General features: G+C 36.0%; 1 protein-coding gene across 2 annotated transcripts in view; it reads left to right on the top strand.

Annotated features, from left to right (window-relative positions):
• Nucleotides 1–29: 29 nt before the first annotated feature.
• LOC140161206 (uncharacterized) overlaps nucleotides 30–17646 on the top strand; it is a 31602-nt gene continuing 13985 nt past the window's right edge. For both annotated transcript variants that reach the window (XM_072184658.1, XM_072184657.1), the window contains exons 1-4: nucleotides 30–152; nucleotides 8839–8913; nucleotides 10208–10300; nucleotides 10799–10939. In XM_072184658.1, the coding sequence (XP_072040759.1) occupies nucleotides 8860–8913; nucleotides 10208–10300; nucleotides 10799–10939 (288 nt within the window). In that variant the 5' untranslated portion in view covers nucleotides 30–152; nucleotides 8839–8859. The remainder of the gene's footprint in view (nucleotides 153–8838; nucleotides 8914–10207; nucleotides 10301–10798; nucleotides 10940–17646) is intronic.

Here is a 17646-nt window from a genome sequence, read left to right as displayed (position 1 = left end):
GCTTGCTGTAGTGGATCAAAATTGTGAAGAAGTTTCGTTCGAAGTCCACAAAAATTGTACTTTTCTTATCTTTCGATTCGTAGATATTGTGTTCAAAGTCTGCACAGTGAAGTAGACATATTAAATACAGATATCACATTTTTACTTAGCAGGTAGGTGTTTGATAATGACATACATTTTGAAGTTTATTAAAACTGTCTGAGTACTGTAAGCTTACCCCTTTTACATTTTCATGTTTTACAATGACAATGTAATGTATTTCAATGTATTTCAGAATAAAATACAATGTACATTCATGTTAAACATTAATATTAAGGGGCTGTGCAATAATTATGAGCCCTGGGGGGGAAGAATTTTTGGGGAGCCGAAGGGGGGAGGGGGAAGTAATTTTTGGCAAGCAATTTTTGGGGCACACCAACATCGCCTGGCTAAATAATTACTTGGTACTGCAGAGATACTAAAATCAATACCCGGGATCGATACACGTGAATGTGCTATGCACGATTTGATATTTAGACGAAAATCTTTGGATACCGTGGTAGAAAATGATGAATATCTCCCGTAAATGATTTCGTCTTTAGAGAAACCAGATTTGGTTCCTTGCACTTGAATATAATTATATATGTTCAACAGATATGATAGTCGTTAGCTAGCATCTTGAGAAAGACGCTAGTGTCTTGAACTCAAAAACTTGATTTTATATGTGCCGAACTATAGTGCAGTGTATAGGCCAATCGTGGGTACAGTCTAAAAGCATATGACCTCTGGCGTACCATGCTCGACCCACACACAGCGAGGTCAATCACTGGGCAATTGTCAGTAGCCTTAGACTGTCCTTCGGCCCATTATGCGTCTCAAAACTATTAAACAGGTCGGAACAAAATGGCCATGCGTGGCGGTGGATTCAACTTACCATGGCGATTTCTGCCATGAAGATACATACATACATACACAATTCTTTTATAAAGCGCCGTTTATACATCTAGATCACAGCGCATAAACAAATTCAAAGCATAAACACAATATAACAAACAAAGATATCGGGGCGATGACACTAGGGGGAAGCAATTTTTGGCACATGTTCAATGGCATGCCTTTTTAATTCAGCACTCTAAAAAAGATGGGTACATGTATACATGTATAGCATCATCAGTCATACAGACCTATCTCTTTGTGTCAAAAATGATACTGATAGTAGGACGAATCCACTAGTTCTTCAACAGCTGGTCGTATGCCATGAACTGGGTACGCTAAAATGGGGGAGCCATTACAATTCAACTTTTTTTTCAAGTTTCATTCTAGTTTATTCTTAAAGTACTTGACTGTGTTCAAAGTATTTGGTATCAATTTATTGACTAGAAGTCTGCTCTAAAAAATAAAACCATTTCCAGCCCATTTGGACTAGTATTGTGAGAGTTATAAATAGTAACAAGTCTTTAATTAGGTAACTGGGGAGTCGGCGGTGGGGGATTCCATAGACATTACACACAAACGGGGCTAAAATGAGTCGCCTATAAATTTACATTTGTAGAGAAGTGAAACACCTGTGGGGCTCTGATTTCACATGCACTTCACTGAATGATAGATCTAACTTGTGATGCAAACATAATGTGCATTAATGCAATTAATTAATTAGTTAATTGGGTGTTAAGTAGATACAAATTTTGACCACTTTTTGGCAATGTCCGGCCATTCTGCGCTCGCACACGTCCCACAAAACAAGGTAGAAGAAGCTTGGATTAACTTAAGGGCTGGGATATGAGCGTTTGGACAGTATTTATTTTGGGACATCAGAGCACATCAGACATATCGAATTGCATTCTGAATACTGAAGAATGTCATTCTGATATCAAATAATTTTGATTTTTGAAATTAGCAATTTAATACACATTTTATGGCAAATCATTAAAATTGATATTTTTGATATTTAACAGTACTTGAGGTAAACTTTAGAAATCTGATGATTTATACTTAAAGTGTATGTAGGTGGGATGAAAAGCCGACGATCAATTGAAAATTTTGACCTTTCGTATTGAAGATATGGATTTTTTCCCAAAACAACAAAAAAAATTAGGTCTTTTTGGGAAAAAAATCCATATCTTCAATATGAAAGGTCAAAGTTTTCAATTGACCGTCGGCTTTTCCTCCCTGCTACATACACTTTAAGAATATAACATTAGATTTATATAATTTACTTCGAGGACTGTTATATATCAAAAATTTGAAAAATAACAAATTTTTATAATTTGTCATAAAATTTGTATTATATTGTGATTTTCAAAAATGAAAATTATTTGATATCAGAAAGACATGCTTCAGATTCAGAATGCAATTCGATAGGTCTGAGGTGCTCTCATGTCCCACAAAAAATACTGTCGAAATGCAATAAACGCTCATTTTAGATCCCTTAATTTAAAAGGAATTTCATAAATATCTCCTTTTAATTACAGTTTGGTATTTCAAATATTTAAGATAAAGAAGTAAGCATTTATTATTAAATTTAATGACCAGAAGTTGTTTGTCACCTAAGATCGAATCTGTTGCATTTGAGCGACAAATGTAGGGAATTCAGTACGGTATGTGAAATTAAACAGGAAAGGGTGTATACAAACAAGCTAAGCATGATAAAAATGTGGTTATTCCAACAGGTTGTGTTCTTTATGTTGGAATAGATATGATACATGAAAACAATAAATTTGTACTTCGGGTTCAAGACCATAAAGACATTATGTGCTCAATATCCGCCTAATTTAACCATATTTAAAGTCACCCTGTATAGTACCACTTTGCATAGAGATGACAAATAATGTACTAAACAGTGTACAAAGGGCCATAAAATTACATAGAAGAAAATGAAGTTTGTATATTCCATAACTACACTTACTACATTAAACCTGTTTGATTTTGATGAATTTCGTACCAATGAGTCAAACATAGACAGATCATCACCCTGTATAATATATTGATCACCCTGTATACTTAATATTTGAGTTATAGGCCGTATAAAATTAATGTTTTGGTTCTCGTCAGAGGATTTTCATGAATTGATGAGGGAGGAGGTGTTTTTTTTTTTTTTTTTTTTTTCAATGTAAAATTAGCATTGTCAGTAGTTTTCGGTCTTCTCCAACAGTGCTCGAGGAAGCGATGAGGCCCTTTCTTTTTTTTTCAAATGTGAGATTCTGAGGGATAAGCCCCTTAGAGTACCACAAAAAGACTTGGATGTGATGCTTGTTCTCTAATAAACTTATTTATATGTATGAAAATTTCATAAATCATTCCAAAGTCTAAAAAATTGAAAAATCTAAAAAAAAAAAAAATCTGACAAATCCCAGAAATTGAGGAGGGAGGGGCGAGAACCAAAATATTAATTTTACACGCCAAACTGTGGGCAGAAACCCATGACCTATGTATTTGTCTTTCTAATTTACATTTTAAGTGATGAAATATAGGACTGCTACTTGAATAAAGAAGTTAATCTTCAAAATATTTTTTTTGCATCAAAAAATATAGGCGAATTTGACCACCCTGTATGTTCAACACAGAACACCACCAGTCGCCCCCTTTATTATTTTTTTGTGGGCCATTGTCATATCTTTCAAAATCCACATCTGTTTTGACTTGCACATTTTGGGAGAAAAAGATGACCCAGGTATATCAAAATTACAAAATATGTATTATTGTTTATGTTACACCCTATAGGAATTCTACCCACCCTGAATATTGGATCTCTTTTTGCCATATCTAACATCCTTGTAGTATAAGCTTTCCAAAAATGTATACTTGTATACACTTTAAATGTTAGGAATAAAAGTTATGCTTACTTCAGTACATATTGGTGACGTTTATGTCATTTTTCAGTGTGTAATATTTTTTGTACCCAGTTCATGACATACGACCAGCTACACATGGCGATTTTGTTCAGGCTAAGCACAGCACATGTATGATAAAAAGATGTATCTTTCCCACTACAAATTTGGTGTTCACATTCATCAGCTGAAATGACTCATTTTTACGACCTCGCATGTTCATTACCCTCTTTAACGTTACTAACTCAAGAAATAAAGTTTAACGATGTGCAACAAGTTAAACTCAATTTAACCTGGCTGAGAAAATATTAATCGATCCCATGTTTTGGTCTCTGGGTCAGAGGTCAATTGTTATGGCAGCGTGTTTGTTTACTTGTCCGGACCAATGGGTATCGTCGCCTTTCGCGGGCTTGGGTGTGTTTCGTTGGTATTTTTCACTGTTGATTGGAAATCGGACATGACAACATCTAAATAATTTTCTTTCCCACCCGCCACTCCCTTTGCGGGCATATAGGGGAAGCTATGTAAGAAAGTTAATTACATGTATGTGTAGCAGTAAATTAAGTACATGTGTCAAATTTAGAAGTATAATTGTCCTTGAAAATAATTAGTTATGAAGGGAGAGCTTTAATTGCTCATCATAAATGGAAAATGTGTGCATGTGAATTAAAATTGAATTCACCTTCCAGATTAACGCTACACAAGAAAAATATTTTATATCTTCAAAGATGCACAGTACGTGAATATGTTTTCAACATATGTTTTAAATAAGTGCTTATTAATACCAAATTTTCATTAGTATTTTATAGGAAAATCACAGATCTGCAAAGATACACAGTATTTTAGTTCAAATATTCATTGATGGCAGTGGTGCATCAATATCAAAGCCTTACATGCAGGTACAGGTGTCATCAAAGTTATAATAGAGCATGTCTTCATGTATAAACGACAGAATGCTTCGTACAAGCGACAAAAGATGGGGTTTTGATTTATCTCTGATTTATTGATAATGATATATATGCACATATTATAAAATGTAACATTAATAATTAACAACTTATCCATTGTAACTTCAGGTCCCACGCCTGTTGAGTCTTGGGCTACGTCGTCTGGGAGCAGTTGACCTGTATTCACCCTTGTATAGTACCTTTATTTATTGTTAATGTTCCAGCCATGATTTTGTGTGTTAATGATCAAACAGGGTTTTGGGTCCAACGCCTGAATTTAAGCTCTGGGTGATGGCCACCTAAGTGGCAAGTTTTTGATCACGTGTTGTCGTATGGAAAAATTTATTGCGGCATGGCGTTGCGATAAAGTGGATAGTCGGTGCCCACTGGCATCTCAAAATTTCCGATCTAAGTTAAATTCTCTTTGCGACTCTGGCCATTGTGCCGCTAGGGTTTTGGGTTGGGGCAATCACTCAATTTTGAGAATATCTTTTATAACACGGCTGAGTTCATAGGTGCGGGTGAGGGTCTGATCAAAGTGAAATAAATTGGTTGTCGTGTTTGATTACCAACATGCAAGCAAAATGTTGCGTCCTGGTGCTTTTTAAGTTCTCTGTCCAAGGGTAAATTCAATTTTTTTCTCTTCCAGTTTTTGATTTTCATACACTGACCAGGCAGAACTCTAGTAAACCGATTTCTATTGTTGTACAAGGCTCACTCAGTCATTTAATGAGGCAATACAAACGATCGACTTTGGTGTTGAAATGAGCACAATTTTGAGTTGCACCTTTTCAATGTAAAATTAATTTTCTCGGCCAAATTAAAAGCAATAATTTTCATTTGTCAGTAAATGTCATGAAAAACAATAATGCTTGATACTATATTTTTTCCTAATCCTAATGTTAAACTTAGGTGTGAAATTCAGTCATTTAGTGTAAGATTTTCTATTTTGATAGGCTTCAACTTGGCACGCTAGCTTTTTTAAAATCAACAATTAAGCTTTTCAAAGTAATATAGTTTGCTAATGAAGGATTTTTCCCCAACTTTCTAATGCACATCACCGTGGGCTATATATCATAGTTTTGTCAGAATTTCGGTTTTGATTGCTCTATTTTTCAATTCCGACTACCAATTTTGTCAAAATCAACTCGCGAATATATCCATGGATGGATGTTTTTGCAAGCCACAATAGAAATATTGATTAGTTCTGCTGGCAATAATTAGAAAAGTACTGAGTTGGAGATTTTGGCAGTCACAAACTTGTGAAAAAGGTGAAATTAAAACGGAAATTTTTATAATTTGTCATAAAATTTGTATTATATTGTGATTTTCAAAAATGAAAATTATTTGATATCAGAAAGACATGCTTCAGTATTCAGAATGCAATTCGATAGGTCTGAGGTGCTCTCATGTCCCACAAAAAATACTGTCGAAATGCAATAAACGCTCATTTTAGATCCCTTAATTTAAAAGGAATTTCATAAATATCTCCTTTTAATTACAGTTTGGTATTTCAAATATTTAAGATAAAGAAGTAAGCATTTATTATTAAATTTAATGACCAGAAGTTGATTGTCACCTAAGATCGAATCTGTTGCATTTGAGCGACAAATGTAGGGAATTCAGTATGTGAAATTAAACAGGAAAGGGTGTATACAAACAAGCTAAGCATGATAAAAATGTGGTTATTCCAACAGGTTGTGTTCTTTATGTTGGAATAGATATGATACATGAAAACAATAAATTTGTACTTCGGGTTCAAGACCATAAAGACATTATGTGCTCAATATCCGCCTAATTTAACCATATTTAAAGTCACCCTGGGCCTGTATAGTACCACTTTGCATAGAGATGACAAATAATGTACTAAACAGTGTACAAAGGGCCATAAAATTACATAGAAGAAAATGAAGTTTGTATATTCCATAACTACACTTACTACATTAAACCTGTTTATTTTGATGAATTTCGTACCTATGAGTCAAACATAGACAGATCATCACCCTGTATAATATATTGATCACCCTGTATACTTAATATTTGAGTATTTAGGCCGTATAAAATTAATGTTTTGGTTCTCGTCCCAGAGGATTTTCATGAATTGATGAGGAGGGAGGTGTTTTTTTTTTTTTTTTTTTTCAATGTAAAATTAGCATTGTCAGTAGTTTTCGGTCTTCTCCAACAGTGCTCGAGGAAGCGATGAGGCCCTTTTTTTTTTTTTTTTTTTCAAATGTGAGATTCTGAGGATAAACCCCTAGAGTACCACAAAAAGACTTGGAAGTGATGCTTGTTCTCTAATAAACTTATTTATATGTATGAAAATTTCATAAATCATTCCAAAGTCTAAAAAAATTAAAAAAAATAAAAAAAAAAAAAAATCTGACAAATCCCAGAAATTGAGGAGGGAGGGGCGAGAGAACCAAAATATTAATTTTACACGCCAAACTGTGGGCAGAAACCCATGACCTATGTATTTGTCTTTCTAATTTACATTTTAAGTGATGAAATATAGGACTGCTACTTGAATAAAGAAGTTAATCTTCAAAATATTTTTTTGCATCAAAAAATATAGGCTAATTTGACCACCCTGTATGTTCAACACAGAACACCACCAGTCGCCCCTTTATTATTTTTTTTTGTGGGCCATTGTCATATCTTTCAAAATCCACATCTGTTTTGACTTGCACATTTTGGGAGAAAAAGATGACCCAGGTATATCAAAATTACAAAATATGTATTATTGTTTATGTTACACCCTATAGGAATTTTACCCACCCTGAATATTGGATCTCTTTTTGCCATATCTAACATCCTTGTAGTATAAGCTTTCCAAAAATGTATACTTGTATACACTTTAAATGTTAGGAATAAAAGTTATGCTTACTTCAGTACATATTGGTGACGTTTATGTCATTTTTCAGTGTGTAATATTTTTTGTACCCAGTTCATGACATACTACCAGCTACACATGGCGATTTTGTTCAGGCTAAGCACAGCACATGTATGATAAAAAGATGTATCTTTCCCACTACAAATTTGGTGTTCACATTCATCAGCTGAAATGACTCATTTTTACGACCTCGCATGTTCATTACCCTCTTTAACGTTACTAACTCAAGAAAATTCAATTTTTTCTCTTCCAGTTTTTGATTTTCATACACTGACCAGGCAGAACTCTAGTAAACCGATTTCTATTGTTGTACAAGGCTCACTCAGTCATTTAATGAGGCAATACAAACGATCGACTTTGGTGTTGAAATGAGCACAATTTTGAGTTGCACCTTTTCAATGTAAAATTAATTTTCTCGGCCAAATTAAAAGCAATAATTTTCATTTGTCAGTAAATGTCATGAAAAACAATAATGCTTGATACTATATTTTTTCCTAATCCTAATGTTAAACTTAGGTGTGAAATTCAGTCATTTAGTGTAAGATTTTCTATTTTGATAGGCTTCAACTTGGCACGCTAGCTTTTTTTTTTTTTTCAATTAAGCTTTTCAAAGTAATATAGTTTGCTAATGAAGGATTTTTCCCCAACTTTCTAATGCACATCACCGTGGGCTATATATCATAGTTTTGTCAGAATTTCGGTTTTGATTGCTCTATTTTTCAATTCCGACTACCAATTTTGTCAAAATCAACTCGCGAATATATCCATGGATGGATGTTTTTGCAAGCCACAATAGAAATATTGATTAGTTCTGCTGGCAATAATTAGAAAAGTACTGAGTTGGAGATTTTGGCAGTCACAAACTTGTGAAAAAGGTGAAATTAAAACGGATATTCTGACAAAACTATAATATATAGACCCACACGATGTGCCTTACAGAGGTGGGAATAATCAATAGGATTATAACTCTGTTAAATTTTGCCACAGTCTGGGCCCCGAGACTAGCCCATGACAAAAAATCATGCTGGTTTACATGCCGACTTTTGGTAATGATTTTCACATAGATGTTGGCGACCTTTTAAATCAAAATTTACTTGTATTTACTTTTTTAGTCTTTGTGATATGCCACGTAACAATTATGTAAAGTTTCTCATTATTTGTTTATCAGAAATGTATACAAATTTATATTTTTCAGCTGCAGATACCAGTACGTATAATGGAACAGTCATCTTCAAATGAAAATGAAAATGCAGCCTCATCTGATAGTATTGTGAGTAGTTTATAAAATATCTTGTATATATAGGCCTACTTCTTGATTAAATTCATTGAGACTATTATATTTCCAACTAATTGGTAAATTACAATGTATGTGAGTGGAATAATTTATTCACCTTTTTGATGTTTCATCTTCTGAGGGGAAGATTTCATCAGTACGGCATCAATCTAGCTGCTGCACCTCCTCTTGCAATCCTCCTACTCTCATCCTCAGAGTATGCTGTTCCTTGCACAGTGTGGGGACAATGTTATCAACCACTGTGAAGGAACTTATTCACTAAATCATGGATACAATCAGCTACTACCACATGCTAGGAATAACACATTCTTGGGATGAGAGTAGGATATTGCCTGAGGTGGTGCAGTGGTTAGAATATCACATTAATGATGAAATCTTGCTTGGAAGATGAAACTTCACTTGAATTACCAAACAGGTATTGACTGTGCAGGGCTGCACCATTGACTAATTATAGGTTAATGAATGCGTCTTACTTGTTGAGAGTGAATTTGTACAAAATAATGCACGCGCCACACGTACTGAGATGTTGATGCGTCGGAGTGCATTAGACGCAGCAACATCTCAGTACAAGTGCATATTTTGTAAAATTTCTCGAGCAACAAGTAATGCACATTTATTTCATACACGAGAAGAAAAGCCGTGATTTTTGCTAATTTTATAACAAAATTATCTATAAAAATGTTGGCAAATACGAGCAAATATAAATGCATCAACACACAAGGAAAATGAATTAATCCTACGCGATGCGAAAGCACTGCGCGTAGTACACGGAGTGCGTGTCCGTGCAATTATATAATATTAATGCACTCCGCGTATTTTTCTAATGGCTTTTCTGATTGGCTATGGGGTTCTAAGAGTGTATGAAACCTGTATGCTACCTTCTTTTGCTCATTTACAAAAGTTATCATGCTGATCACCATTAAAAAGCGATATCTGCGGATTTTCTATAAGAAACCCCTACCGGCCAATCCCATGTTTATACCGTTTTTGACGCTGGTATGGCATTGACATAGATACATGATCGATACAGCTGCCTCAACGCGTTGAAGTCACTGCCACGTCAGGATGGAAAATGGTTTAGGGATATGTTGTGAAATACACTTGAGCGGCATGTCCCCGTACATGTATATTTCAATATTTGAGTAACCTCTTCCCTAGGAATTTCATATTCAAAATGGCAGTAAAAGAATAACATCAGCATTTAAGGGTAATTATTGTGGCCATAAAAGACAGTGCCTTTTGTGATGTCTTCTTACTTTCTGTTCCAAAGGATTGCAGGATTGTTAAAGTGTGGACGTTGACAGATGAAGCTATGGAAGTTGATGACATTGAAACGGGACTAGATCAAAACCAACCTAATATGGTAATTAAATGTATAAATATAGTTGTAAACATTGGTAGCAGTAGACCTGACATATTAAAATGTTTGTTATAGATTACAAATACCTTAGACATAGTCCAGGAGCAAGATCACACAGGGGCCCTAAATAAGGAGTTTGTTCACCCCGTCCCCCCCCACTACATACAAGGTTTGACACCATAGGTAGTTAGTATGGACCCTCTAGATCACTGCTAGGTAGGTAGTGGTCTCAAATTGTGGTATCACTTTTTTCTACAGGTCATTTTATACATAGATGTGTAATAGCATAAAATCAAGAAAATAGGGCAAATTTAAGGGTAGGGGAAATATAAATTCCCATAACTCAACTTTTACTCATAATAATGAATATATTTTGGTATGAATATGTACAGAAAAGGATGGTGTTTTGAACACAATTGGCACATCCTGATTGTTTTGTAGAACCCTGCAGGTTTATGTGATGCACTATTATGATACTTTGAATGTATACTTCATTAACAGGAATCAGGTGACCGGGAATTGATAACACAGGCAGAGAGTTCAATGCATCAGCAGGTTGATCAAGAGGGAGGGGATCATGATAGTGGCACAGCCATTGATTTAGAAATAGAGCAGAGTGATGAAGCAGCCCCTGCTGAAATAGTAAGTGCATAATCCAAATTTTATCTATAGCATATTTTTGATGTCAACATTTCTGAGTTTGAAGGATTAAATTTTTAATTGAAAGTTTCATAGGAAAAATATGGTGCGACCCACATAGTACAAATGCTGTTACTTATCGGCAGTGTACCGGGAAAAATTTCCAAAGAAGGGCACAATTTCCAAGTCATGCTGCTGACCGGCTCCCATAATGACTTCACCGTGGCATATGCGTGCAAAGTGCACAAAAAATGCACTTTCAATGCTAAAATGGGGTTGACTATTAATACATAGGTACCCTGCACTTTAATGCACAGAGATAGGCTAGCTCACATCACACACTATAGGTGGCGCTATTCATCCATAGGGAAGTGGAATGTGCATGTACGGTCCAAAAATGGCTTTACTGTGGGGCTCAATGGAGAAAATCACTAAAAATTAATTTTGACAACCAAAACCTAAGTGATGTTGACTTATGTTGGTACTGGCATGATACTGGATTCATAAACTATCACATAGTGCAATCCATGTTCCACCAAGTCGACGCTCGATTTAGCTCAAAAGCAATTTGTGTGTAAATCATGACCATCCAAAACAGCTTTCTTACAGTAAAGAATAGGAGGTCATCTGGGGTCACACACAAAATTTTGGGCAATTTGATGGCACTATTTTTGTCTGTAACTTCAAAAGTATATGCACTAGAAACATGATTGACCCCTTATTGTCCCGGTGGGTTCAGTCTTCACTGACGATGTGTACGCATGATGGTTCCAATTAGGGGTATTTTTCAAGAAATGTCCATGAATTTTCGAGGACAAAATTGTTCATGATTGTCCAAATTAGGGGTGTTTTGGAACAAAATTGTCCTTGAAATGAAAAATAGGGTGTATTTCTAGGACTTTCGTCCGCGTTTTACCGCTACAGTTTTCGTTATTGCCCTCATTTCCCCTTGAAATGGGGGGAAAATTCAAAAGCATCCTTGAAATGGTAAAAATAGGGGTATTTATTTCGGAAAAATGTCCTCGATTCCTCGTGATAAGGGGGTGAAATGAAAATGTGTCCTCAAATGATAAAAATAGGGGAGGTATTTGGGGGCAAATTTTCCTTGATTTCACATAAAATAGGGGTAAAATTACTGCAAATTTCCTCGATTCCCCGTGAAATAGGGGTCATTTTCAAATCCTGGAACGGTCATACGTCCTACCTTTAAATACAAACTGAACCCACCGGGCTTATTGTTTAGGTAAAAATATTGAACTTCAAAATTTTATGAACATCCCTAACAGAGATGTATTTCATGTAAAAACATTTCCAGCAAGTCCCGCAAGCCTGTTTGGGAACCGCTGGAATATACTATTATTCATCAATTCAATATTGGAAGCAACATAGATGTTGGACTGTTAAGGGGCATATTTTCAGCAAGTCCCCATACTTTTGGATAACCCATAATCTGTCACCCAAAGACCCCTTACCTGTCACCCAAAGGCCAATCCCTTACCTGTCACCCAAAGGCCAATTTCTTTAAGTTGAAAGGTAACTTCCATTTAGCACAGCTTTTATGACTTACTTGTTAAGTATCAAAGCTATATGAAGCAAGTTAGAACTATACTGTGATCAGCTCGTAATAGGTAAGAATTATTTGGTTACTGCGCGAGTCAATAAAGTCCCAACTTACATCAGCGTAAATTCACAAAAGCGTGCATCAGTCACACAATACGCAAAGCTCAGTTCATGTAGGTGCTGCCCCCAGCTGTGTGTACGCCATTCTGTATCAATCCATGATGTTATGAGTCCCACCTATTACGAGCTGATCAGAGTATAGCAATAGTACCCTGGTTTTATCTATTACAATTCTCTCTACATAAAAACATGATATTAAAAATAAAGTGCAGAAGGCAAACACAGATAGATAGCTAATTTGAAGAGCTCTCTTTCAGTATAACTACAAAACAGTACATAACAACTATGGCATATTAAAAACAACAATACCGTATTTCGTCAAATAAACGCCTTACATTTTCCCATTTGGAGGCGTTTATTCAAGGTCAATTTTAGTACAATAATTCCCGTTAAAATCATTAGGTAAACTTAAAACTCATGCTAAAATGACGAACTATGAACTAGAAACACTGACTTCTGGTTCACTTCCGGGTTTCCAATCCAGATTTTCGCCAAAAAGTGATGCTATTATCGACCATGTGTGCAACTTGGTAAGCTTACTACACAAGATAGCATGGAAATATTGGCATTTTTGAAACATCTTGGTTGAAAAAAGTAGTGGGGGGTTTATTTGAGGGGGGGACTATTTGACTAAATACGGTATGTACTCACAATTTTCACATTAAAAATACACATTGAATAGGGACAAAAAAAATAGGCTTCTGTATGGGTGTTCTCACTTGATACCCCTTTAAATTATTATAAATTAAGTCCAACAGTACGTCTTTCACACAAAGACCCCACATTTTTTGCATTTTTCTCTCACAGAAAGCCTGTTACTTTGAGAGCCTCAGCCTTATACCTGTATCAATTTCACATCAAAGTGCCCTCCCTGGTGTTCATAATAAGGTACTCAAATTGTTAATTCGTCATTCACAGGCTCATACCAAAATAAACATTTTTATATTGAGCCTATATAATCATTGCTTAAAACAAAGACATACACACAAAGCACTGACCTGGGGCACACCAATCTTCACTGATGATAATATTGAGTCAATTCTCCCTTATGTCAAGATTCAAGAACTTCCCATCTAATGTACATGTAGTAATGCCAAAACACATTTGTATCATGCTTTTAAACAGTTCTCTCAACAAACATGTAACTAACTTGATATTTCATTTGTATCATACTGTCACTTATACATACTGTAAATATTACATATTATTATTTTATGGAGTAAATTTCCATGACACTAAATTCCTAGCTGTTCATTGATTCCTTCATGATCATACATTCATGTACCAAGATTTTAAAGTACCTTTTACCAGAGGACATAAAGAAAAGGAAGACAGAGAGGAAAGGAAAACATCAAAGAAAACAACCAGTTTGACATGAGGAATGAGATGAGTCTTTAAAGCATTTGTGAAAGAAATGATGCTGTTAGAATTAGTTCTGATTGCGGCAGGCACTACCAAAGGGGATAGGCTGCGGTGGAAAAAGTAGAATCGCCGGCAAATGACACTAAATTCTTAAGATTAATGTATACCAACATCTTATTGTGTATTGAGCTATTCCTGTTGAAAGCTAAATACCCCATATGGAAGACATGCCCTTAATCTTCCACACAGGGAGTGTGCATTTAAACAAGTTACCTGAATGGTTGACTCCATTTGAAATCTACACTCCTTCTTCTTCTTGTTCCTATATATGTGCTGTACCTCAATATGAGTAGGGATGACCAATGAACCATCAACTTGATTAGAACACTCCCATAGACATGCAGGGAGCTCAACTGTGCACTGCTTGCACATACATTTCTAAATTGATCTCATTCTTTTATTTTTCAATATTTTTCTGTAAGATTTGGGGAAGTTACTGCCAATTATATTTTGTAACTATCTTGCAAATTACAGCAACATAACTTATTTTGTTTTTCTGTAAGTGCGAGTCAAAATTGGTCCATCCCCACAGTGCGCTTAATTGCCAGTGGCTGAGTTTAGCACTGCTCAAGAATGGCACAAAATATTCAAATCAGTAAGATCAGGTGAAAAACGTGGCCTACTGAGCTGTAATTTGGCAGAGTTGCCAGTAATACCTCTATCATACCCTCTGTAAAAAGGTTAAAAATTGAACAAGTAGATCTCGAGTTACAAATTAAATCACCAGCTTCCCTTTGGAATTTTATATTCCTTTCAAATCATGTTAAGAAGACACCTTTTTGAACATAAATGTGAAGTTTCGTGCTCATTCGATGTATTGTTCACCTGATCTTAACCCTAAACGTTTTCTTATATTTAGGCCTATAACATCTACAACTTGCTGCTGGCTATACCTTGTTTAGGACTTTCAAAAGAAGTACCTGAATGTGCAACCATAACTGTTTCAAAATAGCCCGCGATAGTCATGCAGGTAACTCCGAGGTCAAGCATTGAATTGGTTTGAACAAAGATACTCATAATGTATTGAGTGCTACTTTGGTTTGAATGAGGAATACTACAGGAATACACATGAGCATGATGAGGATAATCTCTATTGTTGTGAATGAGTCAATGACCTTTAAAACTTAAGATTTTGTTTACATACACCTACTAATTGGTCATATTAAACCCAATAACATTGAAATTCTTGGTTGTGAAAAAAAAGTTCACCTACTTAGTGCAATTTTGATTTTGTGCCATATCGGCTATCTTGGATGATTTTTGGCAAATGTCCTCTAAATGCATGATTTCAATGCCTTGGTTTGAAAAAATAAGTTATGCCAGTGACTAGTTAAGTGCCATTTCATAAGAAACCCTTTGATACTTTCACAATATGCTTGTTTCATGTTTGCAAATATGTTAAAATAAAGAAATATATAAAGGTAAATATATGCTTATGCCAATTTTGCTCCCAACTGCTATTTTTGGACCTTGTCATTTTATTTCGTTCCAATGACCGGTCAGAATGGGAAACTTTGATAATTCATAATTCGAAAAGTTTTTGACCGATTTTGACCATTTAACCACCAAAATACTTCTGTTGATTAGTTCTACTCAGAAAACAATCTTTTGTAGCAATAGGGTCAACATGAAATTTTGATGGTTATCCCTAATATGAGTATTGTCGCACTGGCTTTACTTGCATAGTTTACCTATGTACGATCCTGGAACCTAGGATTGATTGCAGATATCAGAACCGGGATGAATAGCTGACACTTAGCATGCACAAGGTTTTGATTCTTCCTGTACACAGGACCACCAGCTTTATGTGACTTTCCAAACACGAGACGCCATTCATACACTACACATATCTGCATGTGCTAAGGGCTCATATTGAAATTCCCTTATGTGCCATCCTGCAGCTTTCCTGTGCTAGCCTTCTTTTGTTAAAATCCTGGGCAGGGTGTATCACTGATGCATATAATCCATCCGTTTTATGACCGAGCTTTCCTGAGGTGCGCGCTTAGCGAGGGGAATCCTGCCTTCTTTCTGTGTGAAAACGTGGTAGGGTATTTCAATATGAGCCCTAAGCAGTGTTTGGGGGTGAGAAGGAATTCTACAATTATATTTTATGTACTGCTTGAAACAGAGTCTGCTTCACAATCAGAGAAATTATCTCTGATAAACTAATCTCACAATAACTGAACATAATCACAGGATTCCTGAAATTATAGGAACATTTTAGGATAGGCAAATGAATTCTCATCGAAGGCAAGCCCAAGGCTTGAACCCATGCAGATTGTATTATCCCGGCTGTCAGCTCAGTGCCTTAGAGACCGCTCGGCCATCTCATCCTCACTCCTTCTGTTGGAGATTGAGGGGTGTATAGATTTCAACTGGAAACCCCATTGTTTCTCTGACATACCTATCTTTTGAGGAATCTGACTTTCATCTTCTGTGGCTTTTGAACAAGCAATCTGGGACTCCCAATGGCTGCTGATGCCGATGCCCCTCCTACTTGCTTTCAAACGATGTAAACCAAATTATGATTAATTAAACCATGTCAACCAGAACAGCTTACTTTTTTGTCTCGCCTGATAAGGCAGGAGACTATATAATCACTTTTCCATGCAGATGTGCAGATGTGTGTATGTGGGGGTGGGGGTGTGTATGTGACAAATTTGGTTAAAGTTTTGGTTAAAGTTTGCTTTCCGCCTATTTTCTCGGAGACTATGAGTCGCATACGTTCCTCAAACTTGGTGGGTGGGTGCATCTTGACCCGAGACAGAACCGGTTTGTATTGGTTAGTGGGTCAAGGTCACTGAGGTCATCTAGGGGTCATCTGAAGTCAAATTAGTAAAAACTGTCATATGTCCATGACACTTGGTGGGTCCATTCAACATTTAAAGCCAAATTTTTGGAAGGTCATTTCGAGGTCACCAGAGGTCATCTGAGGTCAAATTAGTAAAAACTGTCGTATGGGCATGAAACTTGGTGGGTACAGTCAACATTTAAAGCCAAATTTTTGGAAGGTCATTTCGAGGTCACCAGGGGTCATCTGAGGTCAAATTAGTAAAAAGTGTTGGATGGGCATGAAAATTGGTGGGTACAGTCAACATTTAAAGCCACATTTTTGGAAGGTCATTTCAAGGTCACCAGGGGTCATCTGAGGTCAAATTAGTAAAAACTGTTGGATGGGCATGAAACTTGGTGGGTACAGTCAATATTTAAAGCCAAATTTTTGGAAGGTCATTTCGAGGTCACCAGGGGTCATTTGGGGGTCAAAGTAGTAAAAACAATCATATGGGCATGAAACTTGGTGGGTACAGTCAACATTTTAAGCCAAATTTTTGGAAGGTCATTTTGAGGTCACCAGGGGTCATTTGAGGTCAAATTAGTAAAAACAGTCGTATGGGCATGAAACTTGGTGGGTACAGTCAACATTTTAAGCTTAATTTTTGGAAGGTCATTTCGAGATCACCAGGGGTCATCTGAGGTCAAATTAGTAAAACCTGTTGCATGGGCATGACACTTGGTGGGTACAGTCACCATCAGCCAGATAATCGTGCCCAGCCGATAACCGCCAAATTCATTTACCTCTACCAAAAGTAATTGAAAAAGCAGGTGGT

This window comes from Amphiura filiformis, chromosome 9, assembly GCF_039555335.1.
Source record: "Amphiura filiformis chromosome 9, Afil_fr2py, whole genome shotgun sequence".
Lineage (NCBI taxonomy): Eukaryota > Metazoa > Echinodermata > Ophiuroidea > Amphilepidida > Amphiuridae > Amphiura > Amphiura filiformis.
The sequence above is the reverse complement of the archived record's forward strand: the minus strand, read 5'-3'. Positions and strand labels throughout refer to the sequence as shown.